Consider the following 23,403-nt stretch of genomic DNA (forward strand, 5'->3'; position numbering starts at 1 on the left):
GGAGGTTTCTCAATTGCGTTCACACTGAAAGAGATACACAATGTACTCATGAAAAAGGAAACTGAACACAGATTCAGGGAGCGTGTGTGGTGGGTGAGGGATGAGAGAGAAGGGGGTATATAAGGGTTCAAAACATGATAAAATTAGCAGGATTTTGAAGGTGTGTTATGGGCATATGGCTAAACAAGTAGAAAGTGTAAATGTAACATGAAAGAAAGTCCAAATATAAATCTAAATACAGATGAGAGTTTAGTATGTGAAAAATATGGCATTTTAAATCAATGGGGAAAAGATGGAACATTCAATACAGTGTAAAAATTGAAAACCACATTTAAAAACTTAGAACTCCATTTTTTTCCCCCACTTCATTCTTTACAAAAAAATCCATTCAGCTAGCTCAAATATTAAAACATCTAAAAATTAAGCCACAGAAGTGGAGGAATTTTATAATAATCTTTAAGAGGGAAAGGCTTTTCTAGGTATGATTTGTGATCCAGAAGACATAAATGAGTGTTAAATTTAGTTAGATGAAACATTTAAAAATCTTTAACTAAATCAAAAGAATGGGGAGAGGAAATATTTTTAATCCATGTCTCTGATACAGTATGATGTTTTACAATATTTGATGAGCTCTCAGAAATCATTCAGAAAAAGGCCAGCAACCCAATAGGAGACTGGGAGAAGGCAGCATATGCAAGGTGACACCAGGGCAGCACGAAAACCCTGCTGGGATGAGGAGCTGCAAACAGGTGTTCCCTTCAAGCATCTGTCCCTTCTGCCCCTTCTGGTCCCAGAGCTGGGGGATTTCAACCTAAGGAGACTGCCTTCTCTCAGTGCTGCTTCTCCTAAAGGAGATAAAGGGGAGAGCTAACCACAGGAATGATCAGCAGTGAGTGGTTCAGTGATGTCTGATCACGCGTTCTTCTTTCTCCTTTATTGCCCTGCAGAGACACGCACTAGTCCTTGCCTTTGACCTTCCCCATTACACGCTATCAGAAACAGTAACTAAGATCTCGGATAGTGCATCAACTCACAGGTTAGGACAATTAGACACCTAAGGATTACAATGATCTCCAAGCACATCTCCTTGGCCCCTCACACATAATGTGGAGGTAGGCACAGCAGAGAAGCGCCAGAGCAGGACCCTCTAAACGACAGGACTAAGGAGGTATTGCTACCTCTTGCCAGGTCTTGCCAGGTCTAAGGAGGGTATTGTTACCTCTCTTGTCCTGGCCACCATCACCTGGGTACTGTCAGAGCTCCTAATAGGTCTCCCCACTGCCCTTTTACTCCTCTAACATTCCACTCTCCACAGTGAGCTTTTCAAAACAACAGAATGTCCCTCTTCTGCTCAAACGGTGCCCCCTCCTGTCCCAATGGCTTCCGGGCTCCTTATGTGAAGCACCCGGACCAGCTCTCTGACCTCACCCTCGGCTCTGCCCTGCTTGATGGTCCTTGCTCATTCCATGCTGCTTCCCTCCTAAGGGCCTTGCCACTTGCTACTCCCTTTTGCTCAGCGCACTGTCCCAGATCTTCACACAGCTGGCTGCTTCACATCATTCAGTTTCAGTTGCAGGTCATGGCCTCAGAAACTTCCCTGATCACCCATGTAAAGCACACCACCCAAGGCGTGATCAAACACACCATCCTGTCCTATTTTACAACACTATCGCTACCCAGAATTACCTGAAATTGCCATGTACCTACTGGCTTACTGTCTGTCCCCACCTGCCCACCCCCAGAAGGGCTTTGTTTGTTTTGCTCACCATTGCATCCCAGCACCTCAAGTTCCTGATACTTGGGTGCTCAAAAAGCTTTTGCGAATAAACAAAATGAACAGATACATGACACATGTAACAGGCCAGTCTTCAGGAAAAGCACAACTATCCCTGGCATTTAAATCTGAAATTTCTCCCGTGCTTTCTCACAGGAAGACATGGTGTAACATAGCAACCGTCAAGAACTTTTTTATGGTGGCATGAAAAATGAATTTCATAAAGCTCTTTTTTTTTTAACCTGTCCCATGGCATGTGGAGTCTTAGTTCCCCACCCAGGGATCAAACCTGTGCCCCCTATAGTGGAAGCACAGAGTTGTCTTAATCACTGGATTGCCAAGGAAATTCCATAGAGCTGTTTCTAATAACATCTTTTAATATATATTGGTGTGGTATAATACCTAAGAAGGGTATTTACTAAAAAAAATTTTATTAAATGCAATTGAGTTGGAGGGAAGTTCTGTCAAAACCATACCATCCAGGTATGGAGCTCTCTAATAATTTTTTTAAGATTTTTTTTTTTTTAATGTGCACCATTTTTAAAGTCTTTACTGAACTTGTTACAATGTTGTTTCTGTTTTTTGCTTTTTTGTCCATGAGGCATGTGGAATCTTAGCACCTCCTGGATGTGGGCTTCACTGTTAACACAAATAGAATGTCTGTCTGGGACAGGGCTTGAATATATTTATTTTTAAAAAGTTCCATAGGAGATTCTGATGCATAACCTCAGTCCGACACCTCTGATCTGGATAATCCTCCATAAATATTACTTACCCCAACTGGTGTTTAGATATTCCATGTTGCCAGTTAGTGCAGTCAGCTGACCTGAGACCAGGAATGCAATCCTCCTGTGAAGCCTGAGGCCCCTAAGAAGACAAAGTACCTAAATAAAGGTACCTGTGGGTTGGACTGAGATTTTCTTGAGAAAAATAGGTCTTTAAACTTTTTAGATTCTTATAGTTATACTAAAATCAAAAATTGGACTCCAAACTGCAAAAATGAAATTTAACCTTTCAGGTAGACATATGGTGGGAATATTGGTGTTGCAGTTTCTGAGAGTGCTGTGGTTAAGATAAGGCAGGGGAGCAGTTGTGTGGCATGACATTCTAATTTTATCTCTCAGTATTGAGAATTGGGGTTCTTGGGGGTGGGGAGATACAGATGTGTGATAGAAGAAGTTCAAGTCAAAACCCTAAAGTCCTAAAGGGGCATGAGGGGACTTTTGGGGGGTAATGGAATGTTCTATATTGTCACATGGTGGTGGTTATTATACACATGTCAGAACTCATAACGTGTACCTTTAAAACAAATTTACTGTATGTAAACACACACACTTGCCAGCTCTGAACACTGAAAAGGTCTAGGAAGAAAGACCACCTTCTAATAATGAGCACCCCTGGCACCCAGGATATAATCTCCAGTTTTCCAACAAAAGGAACCAGGGGTCCTCGGAGAAACCCTAACTATATAATCTCTATATTAGATACTACAGAAGCTCTCAAGCACTACTACAGTTGTGTCAAAAGGACTTGAGACAAAAGATAGGACAATTGTGCATGAAAAAGAATTAAAGAGGGCGAACCCAGCATTTCTCCCCTTTCCCATACCCCTAAGCAAACAGTAGATGAGATATTTTCCTTCATACAAGTATTTTAGCTAATAAATAAAGAAGGTGAAGCCACCTCTTAAAAACTGGCTGATCTGGGCATTGGTCAATGATTGCTGGCATTCCCCCAAGAGAGAGAATCAGATATTTTGCCCACCCTCCTCCCCACACCAAAGTGATGAAGCCTCTGGATTCAATTTCCAATCTATAGGAGATACAGAGGAATAGGCTAAACTAAACCAAGGTGATACAATTTGCAAAATCCAAACAGTAGGAAACACTAGTAGATAAACGTTTCATAAAAAAGTACAAGTGAGCAGGAGTGCTCAAATCTGTAAGGATAACAACCAACTTGAATAAAGTAGACCTTATTTGGATCCTGATCCAATTATGAGACAGTTTTTAATAGAAACTAAGTGGATAAAGTAGTTCAGTCGTGTCTCTTTGTGATCCCATGGGTGATCCCACCAGGCTCCTAAGGTCCATGGGATTCTCCAGGCAAGAATACTGGAGTGGATTGCCATTTCCTTCTCCAGGGGATGCTCCTGACTCAGGGATCAAACCTCGGTCTCCTGCATTGCAGGCAGATTCTTTACCATTTGAGCCACCAGGGAAGCCCATAACTGGATATCTGATACTACAGATATGATTTTTAAAACTTTTTATTATAATCCTCAGACATACACAAAAAGCAGGACAGTGAACCCATGTACCCATAACTCAACAACTCGGGACTATCCTTATTTTTCACCTACATTCTACCTCTTTTTTAAAACTAAATTTTAAAGCAAGTCTCAGATATCATATATTTTTACTCAAAAATATTTAAGTACATGTCTTTCAGATAAGGATTTTTAAAAAGAAAAATAAAGCCATAATATCATGATCACACTCAAGAAAATTCTCAAAAATTCCTTAGTATCATCTAGTGTTAATTTTTTCAGGCATGAAAATGGTTAACAAAAGATCCTGAACTAAAATATTTACAAACGAAATGATAGCTGTGACCTGCTTTGTATAATATGGAAGGGTGGTGTTGGGTGGATGAGGCAAGACTGGTCATAGGTTGATGGTTATTGGTACTGGGTGATAGGCACATGGAGTTAATTATACTGTCCTGTAGATATCTTTGTGTTTGAAATTCTCCCCAAGAGCAAAAACTAAAAACCTACTAGGTAAGGTCAACTCAGACAAGTTAGCCAACCTTTCGAGACACTGTATATAAATCATCATTTGGGATATCTGCCAAGTTGGCAATGACAACAGAGTCAACACAAACATAATCAGCACATAAACATTTATAGAATGAGATACTAATATTAGACTACGCCATTTAACATTTATTTTAGCTTGCTTTTCAAAAATCAATAAATGTTCTAATTTAGTTTTAGGTTAATCTTTGATATCTGAGAGTGTACATAAAGACCTTTGCTTTCCTGACAACAAAACCCATTTCAGAGACTAAAAGACAGTACTGTAGCACCAAAGGATAAAGTGTCTTTGATCCAAATTAATCATGATATCCTCATGCCCTTGGACAATGATTGGCCTAGTAATGATCGTGTGATTCAGTTCTGATGAATAAAAGTAAACACGTCTTCTGATTAGGATGTTTGGGAAAGCGTTTACTTTCCTAATTAAAAAGGGAGAGAGTCATGGTTGGCTAGTTCTTATCTCTTTGACTTTCTTTCTAACTAGAGTGTAGCTGAGGTTAGAAATACAGCAGCTGCCTTGTGACCAAGAAGCAACAAGTAGACAGATATAAGCCATATACTGAAGATGGTGGAAAGACAGCAAGAGCTTCGGTCCCTAACTACTATAGAGGAAAAAATTATACCAGCTCCGGACAGTCTAAACCCTTGATCGCTTGTTATTAGAAAAACAATCCCCAATTTGCTTAATCTAGTAGTCTTTTTCTTATAGTTGAAAATATTCCTGATACCATGAAATACATCAAGAAGTAGTAAAAACAATGAAAAAACAAAGCACCAAAAACATCCACTTCTTAAGTGCAAAAGGGTTAAACAACAAGAAAGTTAAATAAGACAACCAACTTAGGAAAGGTGAATATTTATTATACAAATATTGAAATCTATACATTCTTAGCTGATGATATATATTTAGTTAAAAAGTCTTTTACTTTGGATATATGCATCATCTCCTTCATTGTGGTGTCTCTGCTTCTCAACTGTATTAATCCATTCTCCAAAGTAGCTTCAGTAATCAACACTGTGAAGAGGATACTCATTTCATCATATCTAAGAAAAAATAGTTAACCAAAACATATGAGCACAAATATAAATTGGAAATTCACTACATTACCAGCATTAATTACTCTGGAATCAATGTCACTTTCCAGAGCCACAAAACTCAAAGGCAGTGTTGGAGAGCTAAACCCAAAAACAGTTTTCTCAAGTTTCTGAACCATTTTCAAAGTAAAATCTTCAGAAAATTTCTGACGTATTGTGATAGCTTGGAAGCCATAAAAGAAAATAAAATATAAGAAATAAATACTGTCAGGAAAAAAAAAAGAAAGAAATATTGGTATCTCAAAACAACATCTGGGATGATATTATGTATGAACCTCAGAATAACCTCGGCCTTTTGGTATGTGGATACAATCCAAGAAAATTATTTTAGACCCAACTCTCTTATACAACTACAATAATGTTAGATCCAGTGCACAACAAATGATACCAAAACCCATGTTTGATACATAACTTAGTATGCTAACTTACAGTTTCTAGTTTAGCAGTAACTGAATACATTCCACACTGGCCTTCTTTTTGCTTCAGTCACACACTAGGTCATTACTATTTCTCTTCTTTGTAGGACTCCACCAGAAATTATCTTATTTATCTACTTACTTGTCTATAGTCTACTCTAGCCACTGCAATATAAGCATCACAAGAACAGGAAACTTTGCTGTCTTGTTTGTTGCTGTATCAAAGTACATAAAATATAGTAGGTGCTTTATCTAAATGAACATATTCTGGGACAAAGCAAATAAATATCCTGAGACATAAAGCCTTTACTATGTAAAGAACAAACTTAACTTGATAGTGTCCTTAAGACTCCAAGGGTAAGACTTTAGAACTGAGAACATTGGAAGGTTCAAGTACTACTACTTCATTTTATATATGATAAAACCATCAGCTGCTCTCTCTCTAGAAACCTGTTTTTCTTCTGAAAGGTCTATTTAATAATTTACTAGAGAACTGAGGAACAAGACACTGAGCTTCACAACTTATCACCTAAAAGACATGTATTTGACACAAAAAGCTAAAAAAAAAACCAAAAAAACCCCAAAGTAAGGGAAATGAACTGTTTTATTGAAAAATAGAAGTCATTGGAAATAGCAAGGCTAAGACTAGAGACAGGGAGATCGATTAGGAGATTAGTTCAGTGATTCAGCCAAGAGATACTAGTAACCTTAACTTGAGTAGGGACAGTGAAGATGGGGAGAAATGGACGTGAGATACATTTAGGAGGAAGACAAGAGTCAGTGATGCACCGGGTAAGGGAGAGGTAGGAATGCAGGACAATATCCAGGTTTCAGTCTTAAGTAATCAGGTAAACAGAGGCACCAATCAACTGAGAAAACCTGTTCTCTGTTCTCTGTTCTCTGGAATGAAATTACCTTCCACTCAGCCTGAGAATGAACCATAAGAACGAGCAAGAAAAAGGCACTCCACTCAGGTTCCCACAGTCCTGATTCAACAAACGCATCTAATAGGAGTAATTCCATTCCTGATAAACTGAAAACCTCAGGGACACATACTTCATGGTAGGAGTCCTGAGGTTTCACATAGCACATGGGTAAATATACCTGATGAGTACTGCTTCCTGCTGTAGCAATTAACTAAGGGTTTGTGGTTCTGTAAACAGAACAGTTAGGAATAATTTTAAACTACATTATATATACATATTCAGAAGAGGTTTGTTACCCATAAAGTACAGAAACATCAGATAATCAAAAACTCTGAATAAATACAATTATTTTTAGCAACCAAAAAGATAATTCTCACTTTGAATAAAGTTGTTCCAGTGAAGACTGCACAGTTTCCAGATAACCAGGCCACACAGAAATTCCATTCTCCAGTAATTCATTAAACAGCCCTTGACAAACCTGGGGAAAAATACAAAAACTCTGAATATGAAAGAGAGAAAAGTAGCTAGAAGTAGTACCCTATTTTCATGAAACCACCTATCATCTTTTTCAATCTTTAAAATGGGCATAAATCCTTTTAATTACATAATATTGTTGATAATTTTATATATTATATATTTATAAACTGTATATTTCTTAAGAACTTAAACACTGCAAGGCGTGTTAGTTGTTTGGTCGTATCCGACTCTTTGAGACTGCATGGACCACAGCAGGCCAGGCTTCTCTGTCCATGGAATTCTCCAGGCAAGAACACTGGCTGCTGCTGCTGCTGCTAAGTCGCTTCAGTCGTGTCCGACTCTGTGAGACCCCATAGACGGAAGCCCACCAGGCTCCCCGTCCCTGGGATTCTCCAGGCAAGAACACTGGAGTGGGTTGCCATTTCCTTCTCCAATGCAGGAAAGTGAAAAGTGAAAGTGAAGTCACTCAGTCGTGTCCGACTCTTAGCGACCCCATGGACTACAGCCTACCAGGCTCCTCTGCCCATGGGATTTTCCAGGCAAGAGTACTGGAGTGGGGTGCCACTGCCTTCTCCGTAAGAACACTGGAGAGGTGGCCATTTCCTTCTCCAGGGATCTTCCCAACCCAGGGATCGAACCCAGGTCTCCTGCATTGCAGGTAGACTCTTTACAGTCTGAGCCATGAATACTAAATGCAAGTCTCTGAGATTTTTATACTAAACTTAAGAATTTTTATTATCATCACTCAAAACACAAAAGCAAAACAGAGTCTATCAAAAAAAAAGCAGATAAGTCCAAAGGGTTATGTTAACTCATCTGAGACTTGAGGATTGAAGAGAAGAGACATCAAAGAAAAATAAGAAGAAGCTAGAAAAGTATGAAGAAAACTAGTAAAGTGGTATTCCTGAAGCCAACTAAAGAAAATGTTTCAGGAACAGAGAATGATTGATTAGCGTCAGTGGAATGCTAGAGACAAAAGCCTGATGGAAAACACAGAAATAATAATGAGTAAATGACAGTTTACTGTTTTCAAAATGGTGATGAAAAAGAAAGAAAGAAAGAAAAATTTAAAATGCCCGTAACAATCCAAAACTCTAAAGCAAAATTTTCCTCACTGGTGCAGCCGACACAAGATGTTTAGCAGTATCCCTGCCTTCATCAGATGCCTGGAGCACTCTCCCTTACCTTGTGACAACCGAAACTGTTCCCAAACTTTACCAAATGTCCGTGGTGGGGATGGGGAGGGTAATGGCGAGTGGAAGGGTCACATGAGAGCCTGTGCTTGCACTAGAGCACTGTGTCTCCAACTTTAGCTTCAGTAACACCTGGAGGGCTTGCAAAACACAGATGGCTCAGCCTCACCCCAGAGTTTCTGATTCAGCAGGTTTGGCAAGAATTTGCATTTCTAGCAAGTTCCCAGGGAAAAACCAGAGCAAAGTAAATGGGTGTTAAGGTATATGGTATTTTGGGGACAAATGAGAATAAAGATATTAATAAATCTTAGAATGTAAGAGGAAAAAGACTAATATGAGTTTTAGTAAGTTAGTGGTTGCCAGCAGAAAATGACCTCTTCCTAACAGAAGGTGGAAGAGGAAAGAAAAGGCTCTCAGCATGATTAAGGTGAAGACGTGGGGGAATGAGAGCCCTCACGCCACAGACAGTCCACAAACAGGTGCAGCCAGTTTGGAGAGCAAGCTAACCGATACAGTGAAATTAAGGCTACGTGTTCATTTTACCCCCAAATCCGATCCCTGTAAAAACAACCCACAAAACCTCTTCCATGGCCCAGAAAGTTACAGGCATAAGGATTCTGTCATAAAGCTGAGGAAAAAGTTAAAAACAGAACAGGATGCTCCTCGACACCACTCGTTCGGTACAACGAGGGAGGCACCAAGCAGCACCATTCTTCCTGTAAACAGACAAAGCAGAGCAGGGCCTGCAGGGCACCGAAAATCTCAGAGGCAGAGCTCTTCTTTGTCCTGCAAGCGGAAAAAAACAAACTCCCCAGGAACTTGGTACCTCCTGCGGTGTTTGGGAAGTCCTCCTCAATCCTGGGGGCAAATGTGGACATCAAGCCATTCTCTTTCCCTTTCCCTGAGCTCAGTATCACCACCTTCCCAGACCCTTCCCGAGAGCTTGAGAAAGCCAGTTAATCTTTCAAGAGTCCTCACTCAGTTCTGGACGGTCTGAGTCACCCAGACAGAAATGACTGCTGAAGGGGCCCTGGCTTTTTTTAAGAGTATTTAATTTGACCAGATACAGTAAAAAATAAAATAAGATTGCAAATCTAGAGCTTGTGCTGATACCAACAAGTATCAAAATGTTAAGTTGGCCAATAAACACACGAAAAGATGCTTAACATCGTTCAGTATTAGAGAAATGCAAATCAAAACTACAATGAGATACCACCTCACTCCGGTCAGAATGGCCGTAATCAAAAACATCTACAAACAATAAAGGCTGGAGAGGACAGGGAGAAAAGGGAACCCTCTTGTACTCTTGGTGAGACTGTAAATTGATACTGCCACTATGGAGAACAGCAATGGAGATTCCTTAAAAAACTAGGAGTAAAACCACCACATGATCCAGCAGTCCCACTACTGGGCATATACCCTAAGACAACCACAATTCAAAACGACACATGTAACCCAATGTTCATTGCAGCATTATTTACAAAAGCTAGGGCATGGAAGCAACCTAGATGTCCACTGAGAGATGAACAGATAGAGAAGCTGTGGTACATATACACAGTGGAATATTACTCAGCCATAAAAAGGAATGGATCTGAGTCAGTTCTAGTAAGGTGGATGAACCTAGAGCCTGCTACACAGAGTGAAGTCAGAAAAACAAATATTGTATATTAATGCATATATATGGAAGCTAGAAAAACAGCACTGATGAGCCTGTCTGCAGGGAAGGAATGGAGATGCAGACACAGAGAACAGACTTGCAGACACAGTGAGGGAAGCAGAGGGCGGGACCCACTGAGAGAGCAGCGCTGACATATACGGCACTGCTGTGCTGAGCCGCTCAGTCGTGTCTGACTCTGAGACCCCGTGGACTGTAGCCCGCCAGGCTCCTCTGTCCAAGGGAGTTCTCCAGGCAAGAATACTGGAGTGGGTTGCCATGCCCTCCTCCAGGGGATCTCCCCAACCCAGGATCAAACCCAGGTCTCCTGCATTGCAGGCGGATTCTTTACCATCTGAGTCACCGGGGAAGCCCAATACTGGAGCGGGTAGCCTATCCCTTCTCCAGGGGATCTCCCCAACCCAGGAATCAAACCAGTGTCTCCTGTATTACAGGTGGAGTCTTTACCAGCTGAGCTACCGGGAAGCCCATATATTACACTATCCTGTGTAAAGTAGCTATCTAGTGGGAAGCTGCTATATAACACAAGGAGCCCAACCTGCTGCTCTGTGATGGTCTAGATGGGTGGGTGGGAGAGTGGAGGGAGGTTCAGGAGCTGGAGGATATACATATAATTATGGCTGATTCGAGTTGTATGGCAGAATCCAGCACAACACTGTAAAGCAATTATCCTCCAATTAAAAAAAAAGTGTTAAAAAGAGAAAAGGATGGGGAACACATGTATACCTAAGGCGGATTCATTTTGATATTTGGCAAAACTAATACAATTATGTAAAGTTTAAAAATAAAATAAAATTTAAAAAAAAAAAGAGAAAAGGTAAGAAGTTACTCACTAGACTTCTGTACAAATATTTTGATCACCAAAACTATGTATACTCATTTTTAAAAATGCAATTATGACTGAGCATGACATTAACAGCAAAATCCACACAAGTGTATTCAGTCTCTTTTGTATGCTATATTTCAAATTGCATTAATTAATCACAGTATTTATCCACAATTCATTATTCAGTTAAAGATTTTTTTAATGAATCAAAATAAAACTTAGATGGCAAACTACTCATTTACTTGGAATAACGGTTACAGTTGAAATCCAGACATTGAAGCTTGTTTAACCCACCTGTCTTAGTTCCACTGTTGGGCCTCGTCCCACATCCAAAGCAGCTTTAACAGGGGCCAAGCAAGGGTGAAGTTTAAGCACCTGAAACAATTTAAAGAGCAGGGGTAAGAAGGACAAGCACCAACCAACACGAAGCTGCTTCAACAGTTAAAATTTTCTGTGTGAAAATGGAAGCTAGCTGAGGTCATAAAAGGTCATGTAAAGATTCAGCTGCCATAGATGTCTCCATTTAGGCATTCTGCAGAAATACATCCATCTGATGCTCTCCTCTCTCCCGACAACTCCATTTTCCCTCAGTTGAAATGCCCTTTCAAAGGAACCGCTGCCTTCACTACCCAGCCTGCGCCATGCGCCTTATCACTCGCACCTTCTCTGCCAAAACCCATCACGCTACACATTCATTCAGCCATTTAACACTTGTATGAGAAACAGTTCTAGGCGGTGGGGACAAAAATCCCTGTCCCTCACGATGGGGAGAAGATAACAAAATAAAAAAGTAATATATTTGAAGGTAGGAAAAGAAAAGAAAGTGAAGTCGCTCAGTCGTGTCCGACTCTGCGACCCCATGGACTGTAGCCCACCAGGCTCCTCTGTCCATGGGATTTTCCAGGCAAGAGTACAGGAGTGGGTTGCCATTGCCTTCTCCAGGAGATCTTCCCAATCCAGGTATTAAACCCAGGTCTCCCACATGCAGGCACACGCTTTACCGTGTGCCTGAGCCACCAGGGAAGCTCTATGTTTGAAGGTAGTAAGTGCTTAAAAGGAAAAAAAGAAAGAAAGAAGATATGTGTTGGCAAGGGGTGGGCTAGGGGAGGGCTGTTTGCAATTTTAAATAAGGTGATAAGAGAAAGTCTCCTCTCTGAGGTGACATTTGAGCAAAGACTTGAAAGTGGATTGAGGGGCAAGACCTGTGCGTTTGGAGGAAGAGCACTCAGACAAAGGGAGAACTAATGACATGGCTCTGGGGGCACACCTGGCATGTTCTAGAAACAACGATGATGTCTGTATTGCTGGAGCAGACTGAGTAACGTGGAGACGAGCTGAAGGTCAAAAAGAAAAAGGTTTTGTAAAACATTTTAAGGGGCTTGAGCTTTTCCCCTGAGTAAGAGGAGCTTACTGGAGGGTTTAAAGCAGAGGAGCCGAGTAACATGAATGTTCAAAAGGGCCACTCAGTGCAGGGTGGTGGGGATGACGGTGGCTTAGATCAGAGTTCAAGGAGGGGAGGTGGTAAGAAAAGACCAGATTCAAGATACATGTTGGAGACAGAGTCAAAGAGGTTTTGCTGATGGTTTGGAAGTAGGGTATAAGAGAAAGAAGGGATCTCCCTTGTTTGTTTGCCACAAATGCCCCATAAATCCCAACTCCCAGAATGGCCACATCAGGCTAAATGAACACCGCATAATAAATCACTAACTGTGCAGAGTGGAGCTACAAGCTCATGGTGTCTGATGCCAGGTGAGCACTCAACATGTTAAAACTTTTGATTTAGAGACGCTCCCTGTCACAGTTGAGGGGAATAGGACTATTCTAAACTCTTGCCACTTAAACCCCTACTCCTCCACATTTTAAGCTAACAATCTTGCTTCTGAATTCCCCAAGAAAACAAAGGATGTGAGTAAAGCTTCCTTCAAGGGCTAAACAGCCCTGGCAGCCTATTTTTATCTATACTATTGTTTTTCCTCCCTGCTGTTTAAAGTAACCCTTTTCAAGACAACCCACCTCCCCCTGCAACACGTATTCTTGATTCTGTCTTAATCCTTCTTGTTACTTCCAAAATTTCGCTCCATTAGGCATTTCATTTCTCTCCTACAGCTGCAACTCCTCCTCTCTCTCTTGATTTTGAGCCCGTAAGAATGCTAAAACTGCACATCCTAAAATAAGCCTTTCCCTTGACCCAGACCCATGGCTTGCTCCTGTGATCCAGTGACCAGCCACTTGGGGTCAGACCAGAAGCTGAGAGGTCAATATCACAAGTCTGGCTGGTCTGTCTTACTCCTATTTAACATTTTGCTTCTGATGTAAGTGGAAGCCATCAGTTAAGAGGCTCAGGGGCTGAGAGTGAGAGAGCTGTCTAGCTGCCCAAGATCAAACAGAAACGCCTTTGGGGCTACCCAGTAGGGATTCCCGGTTCTAATTCTGCAAGAACCTGCTTATTATTCCTGTGGCCGCATTCTCTAAGAAACCTGAAAAATATTTCAATTCCTTGCACTAAAAAAATTATTATTCAGACTTTATGTTAGAAACCAAGTACGCTAACATAAAAAAGAGGGGAGAAACCTGTATTTTTAACTTCCCAAGGCTGTCTCTGAAATATCAAAGTACCTTTCTATGAAGATCTTTCTTTCTTGTAAAGGAGTTCTCTGTTAGCTGGAAAGAATCATAGAGGTAGGCCAGCATGCCTCGGTCTAGATCTCCATTTATAGATAAAACAGAAGGAACCACATTTTTCCGCCCATCTCGGCCCTCAATAGAAAAGTACAACAAAAATAAAGCATTATTCAGCAGAACTACCTCCTAAAATCACATTTTAGACTTACAGAATCAGTGATCAATAAATCTGATCAATAAAACTGATCAATAAATCTAGACAGAATGATGAAATTAATTTAAAAGTTATCATTTTGGCAACCCTCACAGTAATCATTGATTTGGGCAAAAAAGATGCTGTAACATCAGCAGGTCAAAATTTGCTGAGAAACAGGTTATTTTTACGTAAAGTATCTGCCCACAAAAGACTTATTAATTACTTGCCAAGGAATAACCTCAAAATACTTATCAGCTTTACAATGGAGAAACCTGGTAGGGTCATCTTAATCAAGTGATAAAGGTTAATATGACCAGTAACAAACGGCTATCACATGCCTCCTGATACGATGCACTGAGGAGAGGGTGGCACCATCTCTGTGGCATGCCTAGCAAAAAACACTTGAAGGAAACTCCAACCAAGGGACGGTCTACAGAGCAGCTGGCCTGTACTCTTCAAAAATGTCAAGGTCATGAAAGACAAGGAGAGATAAAAGGAATCGTTCATTTGAAGGGGGCTAAGAACACATGACAACTACTTGAAACCCAATCCTAGACTGGATCCTGGACCTATAAAGGGCAGATCGGAATAACTGATTACATTTGAAGGGTTCTGTAGATGTGACAGTAATAGCAGATTACTGTTACTTTCCTGATCATAATGACCGCACTGCAGTTATATAGGTGAGTCCTTGTAATACTTGAGAAATGCATACTGAAGTACTGAGAAGTCTTGGGCCAGCCACCATGTCTACAGTTAATTCTCAAATGGTTCAGAAACAGGGTAGTCCAGTGGTTAAGAATCTGCCTTCTAACACAGGGACAAGGGTTCGACCCCTGGTCTGGGAACTGAGATTCCACATGCCACGGGGCAACTGAGTCTGTGCACAACGAAGACCTGACACGGCAGAAAACTAATAAATAAAATTTGAAAACATAATAAAATGTACAAGTCAGAGGGTTTTTTAAAAAGCATATCTTAAAAATGATCATGGTTAGAGAATCTGGGTAAAGGATACACAGGAGCACAAGGGAAAACATACGTGTACTTGAGCCACACTTCCAGGATACATGTGTAAAAGTTCATGATCTCCTAGGTTCCACAGGGTTTCTATTGGCTCCTTTCCCCAGGGGAAATTGTAGTAAAGTCTGTTTCCTTTTCGGCCTGCTTCATCCTGACAATCTCCACTGCTGAAGTTAGATGGACTCATAGCAAACTGGAAAGGAAAGTTTGTCTTATTAACATATTAAAATGAACATTAGAAAGTAAAGTTGCCTGCAGCAACTGAAATGAAATGGGTCAGGTTCCACATAAGAACTGTGAAGTTGAATTAAATATGAGTGACTATGCTGCTAAAAATACTGTTTTTTAATCTCAAAGAATTACAGAGAATAACTGCTGATGCTATCTAGCCTTTCTGTGGTCAATTAAAAAGAAGGGAAGGAACCATGAACTTAGATACAGAAGAAAGTATCACATACCATTCTCATCCTTCCATAAACAGCCTGAGTATTTGTGATCATTTCATTTAGTTTAGGTGAGTATTTGGAGATTCTGAGAGTTAGAGTAATAAGACAACGGCAAGACAAAAATGCTTACTTCAGCTTTTCTCTCTTAGGCTTACATTAAAACTTGATTGTAAATTACAGGACCGTTTGACTAACATGGAGAGTTCGTGGAGGTTGGGAGGAAAAGCTAAAGCTGTAAGAGTGGGCAAGGGTCAAACTCTATACCAGTCAGGAATGCCAGGTAAGAGAATTTGAACTTTATTTTGTTGAAGCCTTACCAACAAAAGTTTCTGACCAAAACATCAACAAACACCTTTACCAAAGTAACTTACAGAACAATGAAAATCATTACAAAGAGTTTTTTTATATGTACTTGTTAATTTTTATAGCTGTCTCATAAATATAACATAGCTACATCAAATAAAATTTAATTTATTATAGAGAAGTATTACTTCTTACTTAGCCAATTTGCCTATTCATTATTAAATTAAAGGTTAATTATTGTAGTACCTTTCTCCACCATAGGAGTCGATGACGTAACCAGAAATCAAGCCACTGGCTTGCAGTTCTTGCTGAAGTAAACCATACTAGAGAAGCTTCAGTCTTTTCACCGATTCTTTGGATATGAGAAATATAAGACAATCATTTATTTGAAAATCATATAGTCTATCCCAAAGTGAAAGTGACTGTTTAAACACAAGGCCAAGTTATATGCCATTTTCTGTGTACCTTTTAACACCATCAGGTGTCTGCTTAGTATCAGAAACAGGGTGAAAACACGCTCCAATCTGAGCAAGGCCAAAAGGTAGCCTCTTGTTTACCAGATCCAGGTAACTAACATAGTGCTCCAAGGCACCTGTTAAAAAATAAATCAGTCATTGTATAAATCTGTTGCATAAACCCAATCATTTTGGTCAATTTATAGACAAATTAATAATATAATGCTAACACAGCAATAAGTAATAGTAACATGGAGCTCAAGTAGATCTTAGTTGATTACCACTTAATTTCAAGTAGTGCTCTCCAACTTTTTAGTTTGACGATTTTCAAATCTACAAGAAAGTTGAAAGAATAGTACAATAAACATCTGTAAATCCTTCACCTAGATTCACCAACTGTAAACATTTTGCCACATTGTTCTTGTTCACCACAAAACATTTCAGCAGGCACCTCCTAAAATTAAAACTATTCACTGTACACCTTTATTACACCATTAATCATGTCATGATTTCATCTAACATATGATCAATATTTTATTTTCTGTCACCCCAAATGCCATTTATTGCTGTCTTTTTCTCCCTAATTAAGGTTAATAAATGCTCTGCATTTTGATTAGGTTTCTTAAATCACTCTAAACCTAGACTATTTCTCTGATTTCTCCAACTTTGCTTTTAATAACACTGACTTTTGATTTGAGTACAGGCCAGTCACAGATTAATCTCAAATTAGACTTGTCTGAATGTTCCCTTATGATTTAATTTGGGTTAATCATTTTTAGCAAGAATACTACCTAGTTGATATGTTTTGTCTTACTGCATCCTAATAGGAGGAACCTAGTATCAAATGATCCCATTTCTAATGAAACCAGATTTAGATTAACTAGTTAAGGCAGTGAATATCCATTCCCCACTATTATCCTGCTCCCCAAAAATCTTCCACCCAATCTTTTAGAATTCACTGATGACCCCTGCTTGAATTATTGTATCAAGGATTACAAAGGTAGTTTTTCTATTCTAGTGTTCCTTCTACATTTACTGCACTGCTCCTATTAAAACAAACTCTCTTCAACTCCTCTTTCTACCAAGAGCCTGAATTACACCAAGAGCCTTAATTACTTATTTTTTTCATTAACACTGTGGATTAGATTTTTAATGTATTCTCATCCATTACCATAAATATTTATTTTAATGTTCAATTTGTCCCCAACTTAGCCAGTGGGAATCTCCTTCAAGCCAGTATGTATGTCCTTTTATCATAAACCCACTCCTGCTCCTTGGAAGGAAAGCTACAACATACCTAGACAGTGTATTAAAAAGCAGAGACATCACTTTGCCGACAAAGTTCTGTATAGTATAGTCAAAGCTATGGTTTTTCCAGTAGTCATGTATGCATATCAGAGTTGGACCATAAAAAAGGCTGAGTGCCAAAGAACTGATGCTTTTGGATTGTGGTGCTGGAGAAGACTCTTGAGAGTCCCTTGGACTGCAAGGAGATCAAAGCAGTCAATCCTAAAGGAAATCAACCCTGAATATTCATTGGAAGGACTGATGCTGAAGCTCCAATACGTTGGCCACCTGATGGGAAGAGCCAACTCAATGAAAAAGACCCTGATGCTGGAAAAGACTGAAGGCAAAAGAAGAAGGGGATGGTGAGATAGTGGGATGGCATCACTGACTCAATGGACATGAATCTGAGCAAATTCTGGGAGATAGTGAAGGACAGGGAAGCCTGGTGCACTGCAGTCCATGGGGTCACAAAGAGTCGGACACAACTTAGCGACTGAACAACAATACTTAGTCTTCTAGTAATTTTTTGCTTTCTAGCACCATAAACTGTCCCAAAGTCACCTTATATTGTCCCTGCCCCAGACCTGGAATGAGCCATTTCTCCAAGTACTGGTTCCTTTTAGAAACTTAATTCTGGGTGTGCTCGTTGCTATTGTCATTGTTTCTAGGCCTTTTCAATGAAGAAAAGTTAGGAAATAGGTATTTTTAAAATAAGTTCATACTGATAGTCAATTCAAACTTAATATTACAAACTTTATCCTTATCTGCTTTGTATCTTTTTTCTTACAGTGAAAATCTTGGTTCCTACTAAATCTATCCATGGGTCTATTTGCTCAGAGTTGGACACAACTGAGCAGGCATGCACAAAATATATGTAAAATAGCTTCAGAACTATAATTCCAACATTTCTACTTAGAATAAATCAAAGTTCAAGACTTCTTACACTTAGATTATATCCCACTAAATGACAACACTGTGTTCAACAGTTACTTGAGATTTCCACTTCCCATAACAATTGGCAAGCTTGTTGACAAGAAAAGCTTGGCCGAGAAACTTTAAAAAATCTGTTTAAAGACACAAGAGAGCTATCAAGGCAGTAAGGACTGAGGGTCCAAGATTTGGAGAGAAAGGAAGAGTAGAGAGGTGAACCCAACATTCACTTTCACTTTCACATCTGAAGTAGCAGAGCTGAGAAGCTGAAACGGACATCGTATAGGGCTGGGAAGTATAAAAATTGTAGTCCAAAGGTCATAAGAAAGACAAGCCCTGGTGAACACCCCAGCCTTTCACTAGGGACACCTAAAGGATTGCCTTCTAGGGGTCAAGTGCAAACGAAGCTGTCAATGAACTTTCTGGATAAATATGCCCTAACTGCCTGCCCAAAGCAAAAGTAATCCCCATCCGCTAGCCCACAGATAGAAGAAAACGTCACCCAGAGCCTCAATTTATCTCTACAATTAACACACAAATTACTTAGAAAATCAAGAGAAAAGTCCAAATGAACAAAAGTCCAGAGTAACACAGATACTAGAAACAGACATAACTGAGTTATCAGACCAGACTTTGAAATGTGATCAATGTGTTCAAGAAAGTTGGTAACAAGATGGGGGAAGTCTAACATATGTGTAACTAATCACAGGACAGAAGAAAGAGAACAGGGCAGTAGCGATCTTTGGAGATAAAATGGCTGAGAATTTTTAAAAACCATTCATACTTAGATCAGTTCAGTCACTCAGTCGTGTCCGATTCTTTGCAGCCTCATGGACTGCAGCACACCAGGCTTCCCTGTCCATCACCAACTCCTGCAGTTTACTCAAACTCACGTCCATTGACTCGGTGATGCCATCCAACCATCTCATCCTCTGTCGTCCCATTCTTCTCTCTCCTTCAATCTTTCCCAGCATCAGGGTCTTTTCAAATGAGTCAGCTCTTCACATCAGGTGGCCAAAGTATTCATAGCCAGAGGCTACCACAATAGTTCAGATATGAAATAGAGAAGGCAAGGGCATCGGGCATAGAAAGAAATGGCAAACTGGTACTTGAAAGCCAGAAGCACCAGACAACTAAAAGATTAGGCAAATGCATGGATATAAGTTTCTTAAAGGGAAGAGAATGTCTAGCTCATCAGTAAATACTTTCATGAATCTAAGACAGCTGTGTTTCATTTTCTCATAGGAAATAAAAAATTGATTTGTTTTGGAACATGGTAATGAAAAGTGATTTAACTTCCCCAAAGTAAAACCATCATGAATAATTAAAGTAGTTCAAATCAAAATGGTCACATTTACTCCACAGTTTAAGTTTGCCTTATTAAGGAAATCTTTAAAAGGTTGTAAGTACTAATTTTCACAGACCATGGACATTGGTTATTTCAAATTACTTCCTGCTACTGCTAAGTCGCTTCAGTCGTGTCCAACTCCGTGCAACCCCACAGACGGCACCCCACCAGGCTCCCCCATCCCTGGGATTCTCCAGGCAAGAATACCGGAGTGGGTTGCCATTTCCTTCTCCAATGCATGAAAGTGAAAAGTGAAAGAAGTCACTCAGTCGTGTCCGACTCTTTGCGACCCCACGGACTGCAGCCTACCAGGCTCCTCTGTCCATGGGATTTTCCAGGCAAGAGTACTGGAGTGGGTGGCCACTGCCTTCTCCAAATTACTTCCTAGTACCAATTAATTAAAAAAAAAAAAAAAAAAGGCAAGGATAACATGTTGCAAAGATGAGATGCTTTAAAAAACAAAATCTAATCCCCCCCCAGAATCTCTACTATCATGTACTATTTAACATTAAAGGTATACTGTGCCCTACAAAGTTCTGTGTATTCACTCAAGAATCACTTATAAAACTTGATCAGTCCTATTATTCTGCCAATTCAAAAATTACCTGAAGGGCTCTTCAAACAACAGATTATGTAGATCAGTACGAAAAACTGAGGGAGGGCATTTTCTTGTTGCTCTGGAAAAACGAGCTCTTTTTTTTAATTTGGCTATGCGGCATATGGGATCTTAGTTCCCTGATCCGGGATCAAAGCCACACCCTTGCACTGGAAGCTTGAGTCTTAACCACTGGACCACCAGGGGAAGGCCCAAAACGAGCTCTTGCTAAGTTGTGTGTGTGTGTGTGTGTGTGTGTGTGTTAAAAGAGTAACTGTGGAAATACTTGTTAGTATTTTAGTAACAATGAACCAACTACCAGGGGAAGGCCCAAAACGAGCTCTTGCTAAGTCGTGTGTGTGTGTGTGTGTGTGTGTGTGTGTGTGTGTGTATGTGTGTTAAAAGAGTAACTGTGGAAATACTTGTTAGTATTTTAGTAACAATGAACCAACTACCAGGGGAAGGCCCAAAACGAGCTCTTGCTAAGTCGTGTGTGTGTGTGTGTGTGTGAAAAGAGTAACTGTGGAAATACTTGTTAGTATTTTAGTAACAATGAACCAACTACCAGGGGAAGGCCCAAAACGAGCTCTTGCTAAGTCGTGTGTGTGTGTGTGTGTGTGTGTGTGTGTGTGTTAAAAGAGTAACTGTGGAAATACTTGTTAGTATTTTAGTAACAATGAACCAACTATTCAAACACGCGATTTAACTTAGGTCCTAATTCTAGGACTACTCAATTGAACTCCAAAATACTACGGTTGCCTTGGGAAACTGACAGCTTTACTAGATCCTTGAACCAGATTCTTTTAAGAAACAATAACGATCCCATGAACCAGTTGTCTCCAAGGTAGCAAGACTGTCAATAAACCCAACTACGTCAAGAAGACAGATTCAGGTAATTTCCTTTCCACGTGACTAAAGGGCCAGTTGCAATTCGTGAAATCGAGCGAGATTGCCTTTCCACCCCACCTATTTTGAAGCATGAAATCGTGAAGCATACCGTGAAGAAGGTTCTCCCGTAGTTTCCCAGAAGTGTTTAGTAAGTTCTCAAGAAATGCTACTAGCTGTTCCTTACTCAGCTCTTTGTCTTGCAAGATTTCGCGCAGTGTTTCTGCAGAAACTAACCTGAAGCCATTGTCCACGGGCAGCGAAGGACCTGGTTCACGATGGAGGGCGTCTACCGGGAAGACCTGCTCCCTGAACACCACCACTGAGGACCACCATTCGGCCGCCAGGTTCTTCCGCAACTCTATGCCCAAGGGGCCAAGGCCGGGGTGGCATCCGTTTAGAAGAGAATCTCGGCTAAGCTGCTGCTTGGTGCCACTGAGGAAACGTCTCTTCCGACAGATCTCTACCAGCGGCTCAGTCCCCTCACCACCAGACTCGGGGGCCTCTCTCGGCTCGTTTCGGGGTAGCTCCGCTTGCGACCTCACGGGCCCTACGAAGGAGCCTGTCCCTTTCGACAACTGCTCCGGCTGCCTCCCATCTACTTGACCCCCAAACCCAGACAACAGGCACCGGCAGATTCTCTGGCAGGCTCTGATGGCTGGAGCAGAGCGCATCGCCCTCGGGTGTTACAGAGCAGTCTCCTACTACCTGGCTGATCCCAAAAAACCGCCACAACAGGGCGAGCCCGGGGGTCCAGTTGCGCAGGCGCGACGGAAGTGAGCGTGAGCGGAGACCGGCCCCTCCCACGGAAGTACGTCACTGCGTTCCGGCCGCCGCCGCCCCGTCCCTTTCGTCCAGGTGAATACAGGATTCCTCTTCTTTTCTCAAGGTCTAGATCCTTCAGACTGCTGCTCTTTTAATCCGTCCTCAGCACCGAAAGATCATTGCCATCTGCTTTTTACTATCCCGCTGTTCCCAGTAGAATCAGCTTTATTTTCCTATTTGCTTTTGCCAAAATACCTAGGTGTTCTGCACATTTCCGTTTACATACACCTTATTTAAATGGTAATTTGCATTCTCAACGTCGTGTTACCGAAAACAAACCTTAGTTCCTTTTTTAAAAAAGGGTGTAGTCCTGAATGTTAGAGACCAGGCCTCTTGTGCATCTCTACTAAAAATGCTGTCGCCATCCTCCCTGTCCTCTCCTGGAAGTACGTGAATGGGACGTTGTGACGATCAAGTATAGTCCCTTTACATATATTAAAAAAGGATGCCCTTGGCCACCTGTACCCATCACCTGAAAACACTTCAAAAACTGAGAATGGCCCAGTAGTATTAAAAACTCTCCAGGTTAATGAGGCGGCACCAGACAACCAAGCACTGGCGTACACTAAAGTTGTTCTACCAGAGGGCCCTTAAGACCCTTCCAGGAGCTTGTGACTTCACACTTCCACTTAAAAAACATCAGCCCTGATAGTGGTACAGCCCAGATTAAAGACGGTTTATTTCAAAATGCATTATAGTTCTACTTCAGACTTTCCCGTAAGTGGCTAAGACGACTAATCCAGGTGGAAGAACAAATCACTATATTCTACTAGAATACCAGGAAAAGGCAGTTTATGAAGAGGACAGTCTAGCAACTGAGTTAAGAGAACACAAGAACAGTGAAAATTCATCACGCGTGACAGGTTCAGAAAATTGTTCCATACAAGAACATGTAAGTCTGTTAAAGTCAGTAAATCAGTATATATGAAAAGCAGTTGTATTAACAGTGAGGCTGGGCAGTATTAACGTGTTTTCCACTCCCAGAAAACACACACGAGGCCTACAACGCAAATAAATAAAAGAGAGAATGGGGAGAAAAATCACATTTATTAAGACAACCACAGGCTGGACACAACACACATGCTAAAAAGTGGACTGTCTTAAAATTTACTTCAAAGGTAAATAGTTTGTTTTCCACAGCCCCACAATCATTCCAGTGTTTACAAATTAAAAGGCCCACCTTAGACATTAAACAGTAATATGTAATAAATACTTCAACCTACCCCCCAAAGCTCCTTTTAAGAGTCATAATGAATGACTAATCATGCTATTGAAAACTGTTAAA

The 23,403-nt window shown here is 40.7% G+C and overlaps 1 protein-coding gene across 3 annotated transcripts; it reads right to left on the minus strand.

Moving 5' to 3' along the window:
* Window positions 1–360: 360 nt before the first annotated feature.
* Window positions 361–23,156, minus strand: POLG2 (DNA polymerase gamma 2, accessory subunit). Of its 3 annotated transcripts, XM_061392407.1 has the most exons (9): window positions 21,406–23,156; window positions 16,259–16,385; window positions 16,040–16,145; window positions 15,064–15,237; window positions 13,820–13,960; window positions 11,498–11,578; window positions 7,410–7,510; window positions 5,522–5,639; window positions 361–2,641 (listed from the first exon to the last, which is right to left on the minus strand). In XM_061392407.1, the coding sequence occupies exons 1-9, from the start codon at window positions 21,965–21,967 to the stop codon at window positions 2,546–2,548; spliced, it is 1,506 nt and encodes a 501-aa protein (XP_061248391.1). In that variant the 5' UTR covers window positions 21,968–23,156; the 3' UTR covers window positions 361–2,545. The 3 variants fall into 3 exon arrangements, with proteins under 3 accessions (XP_061248391.1, XP_061248393.1, XP_061248392.1); XM_061392409.1 differs by lacking the exon at window positions 16,259–16,385 and having other exon boundaries at window positions 21,531–23,156; XM_061392408.1 differs by lacking the exon at window positions 361–2,641 and having other exon boundaries at window positions 5,436–5,639.
* Window positions 23,157–23,403: the final 247 nt, after the last annotated feature.

This window comes from Bos javanicus, chromosome 19 (assembly GCF_032452875.1).
Source record: "Bos javanicus breed banteng chromosome 19, ARS-OSU_banteng_1.0, whole genome shotgun sequence".
Taxonomy (NCBI): Eukaryota; Metazoa; Chordata; class Mammalia; order Artiodactyla; family Bovidae; genus Bos; species Bos javanicus.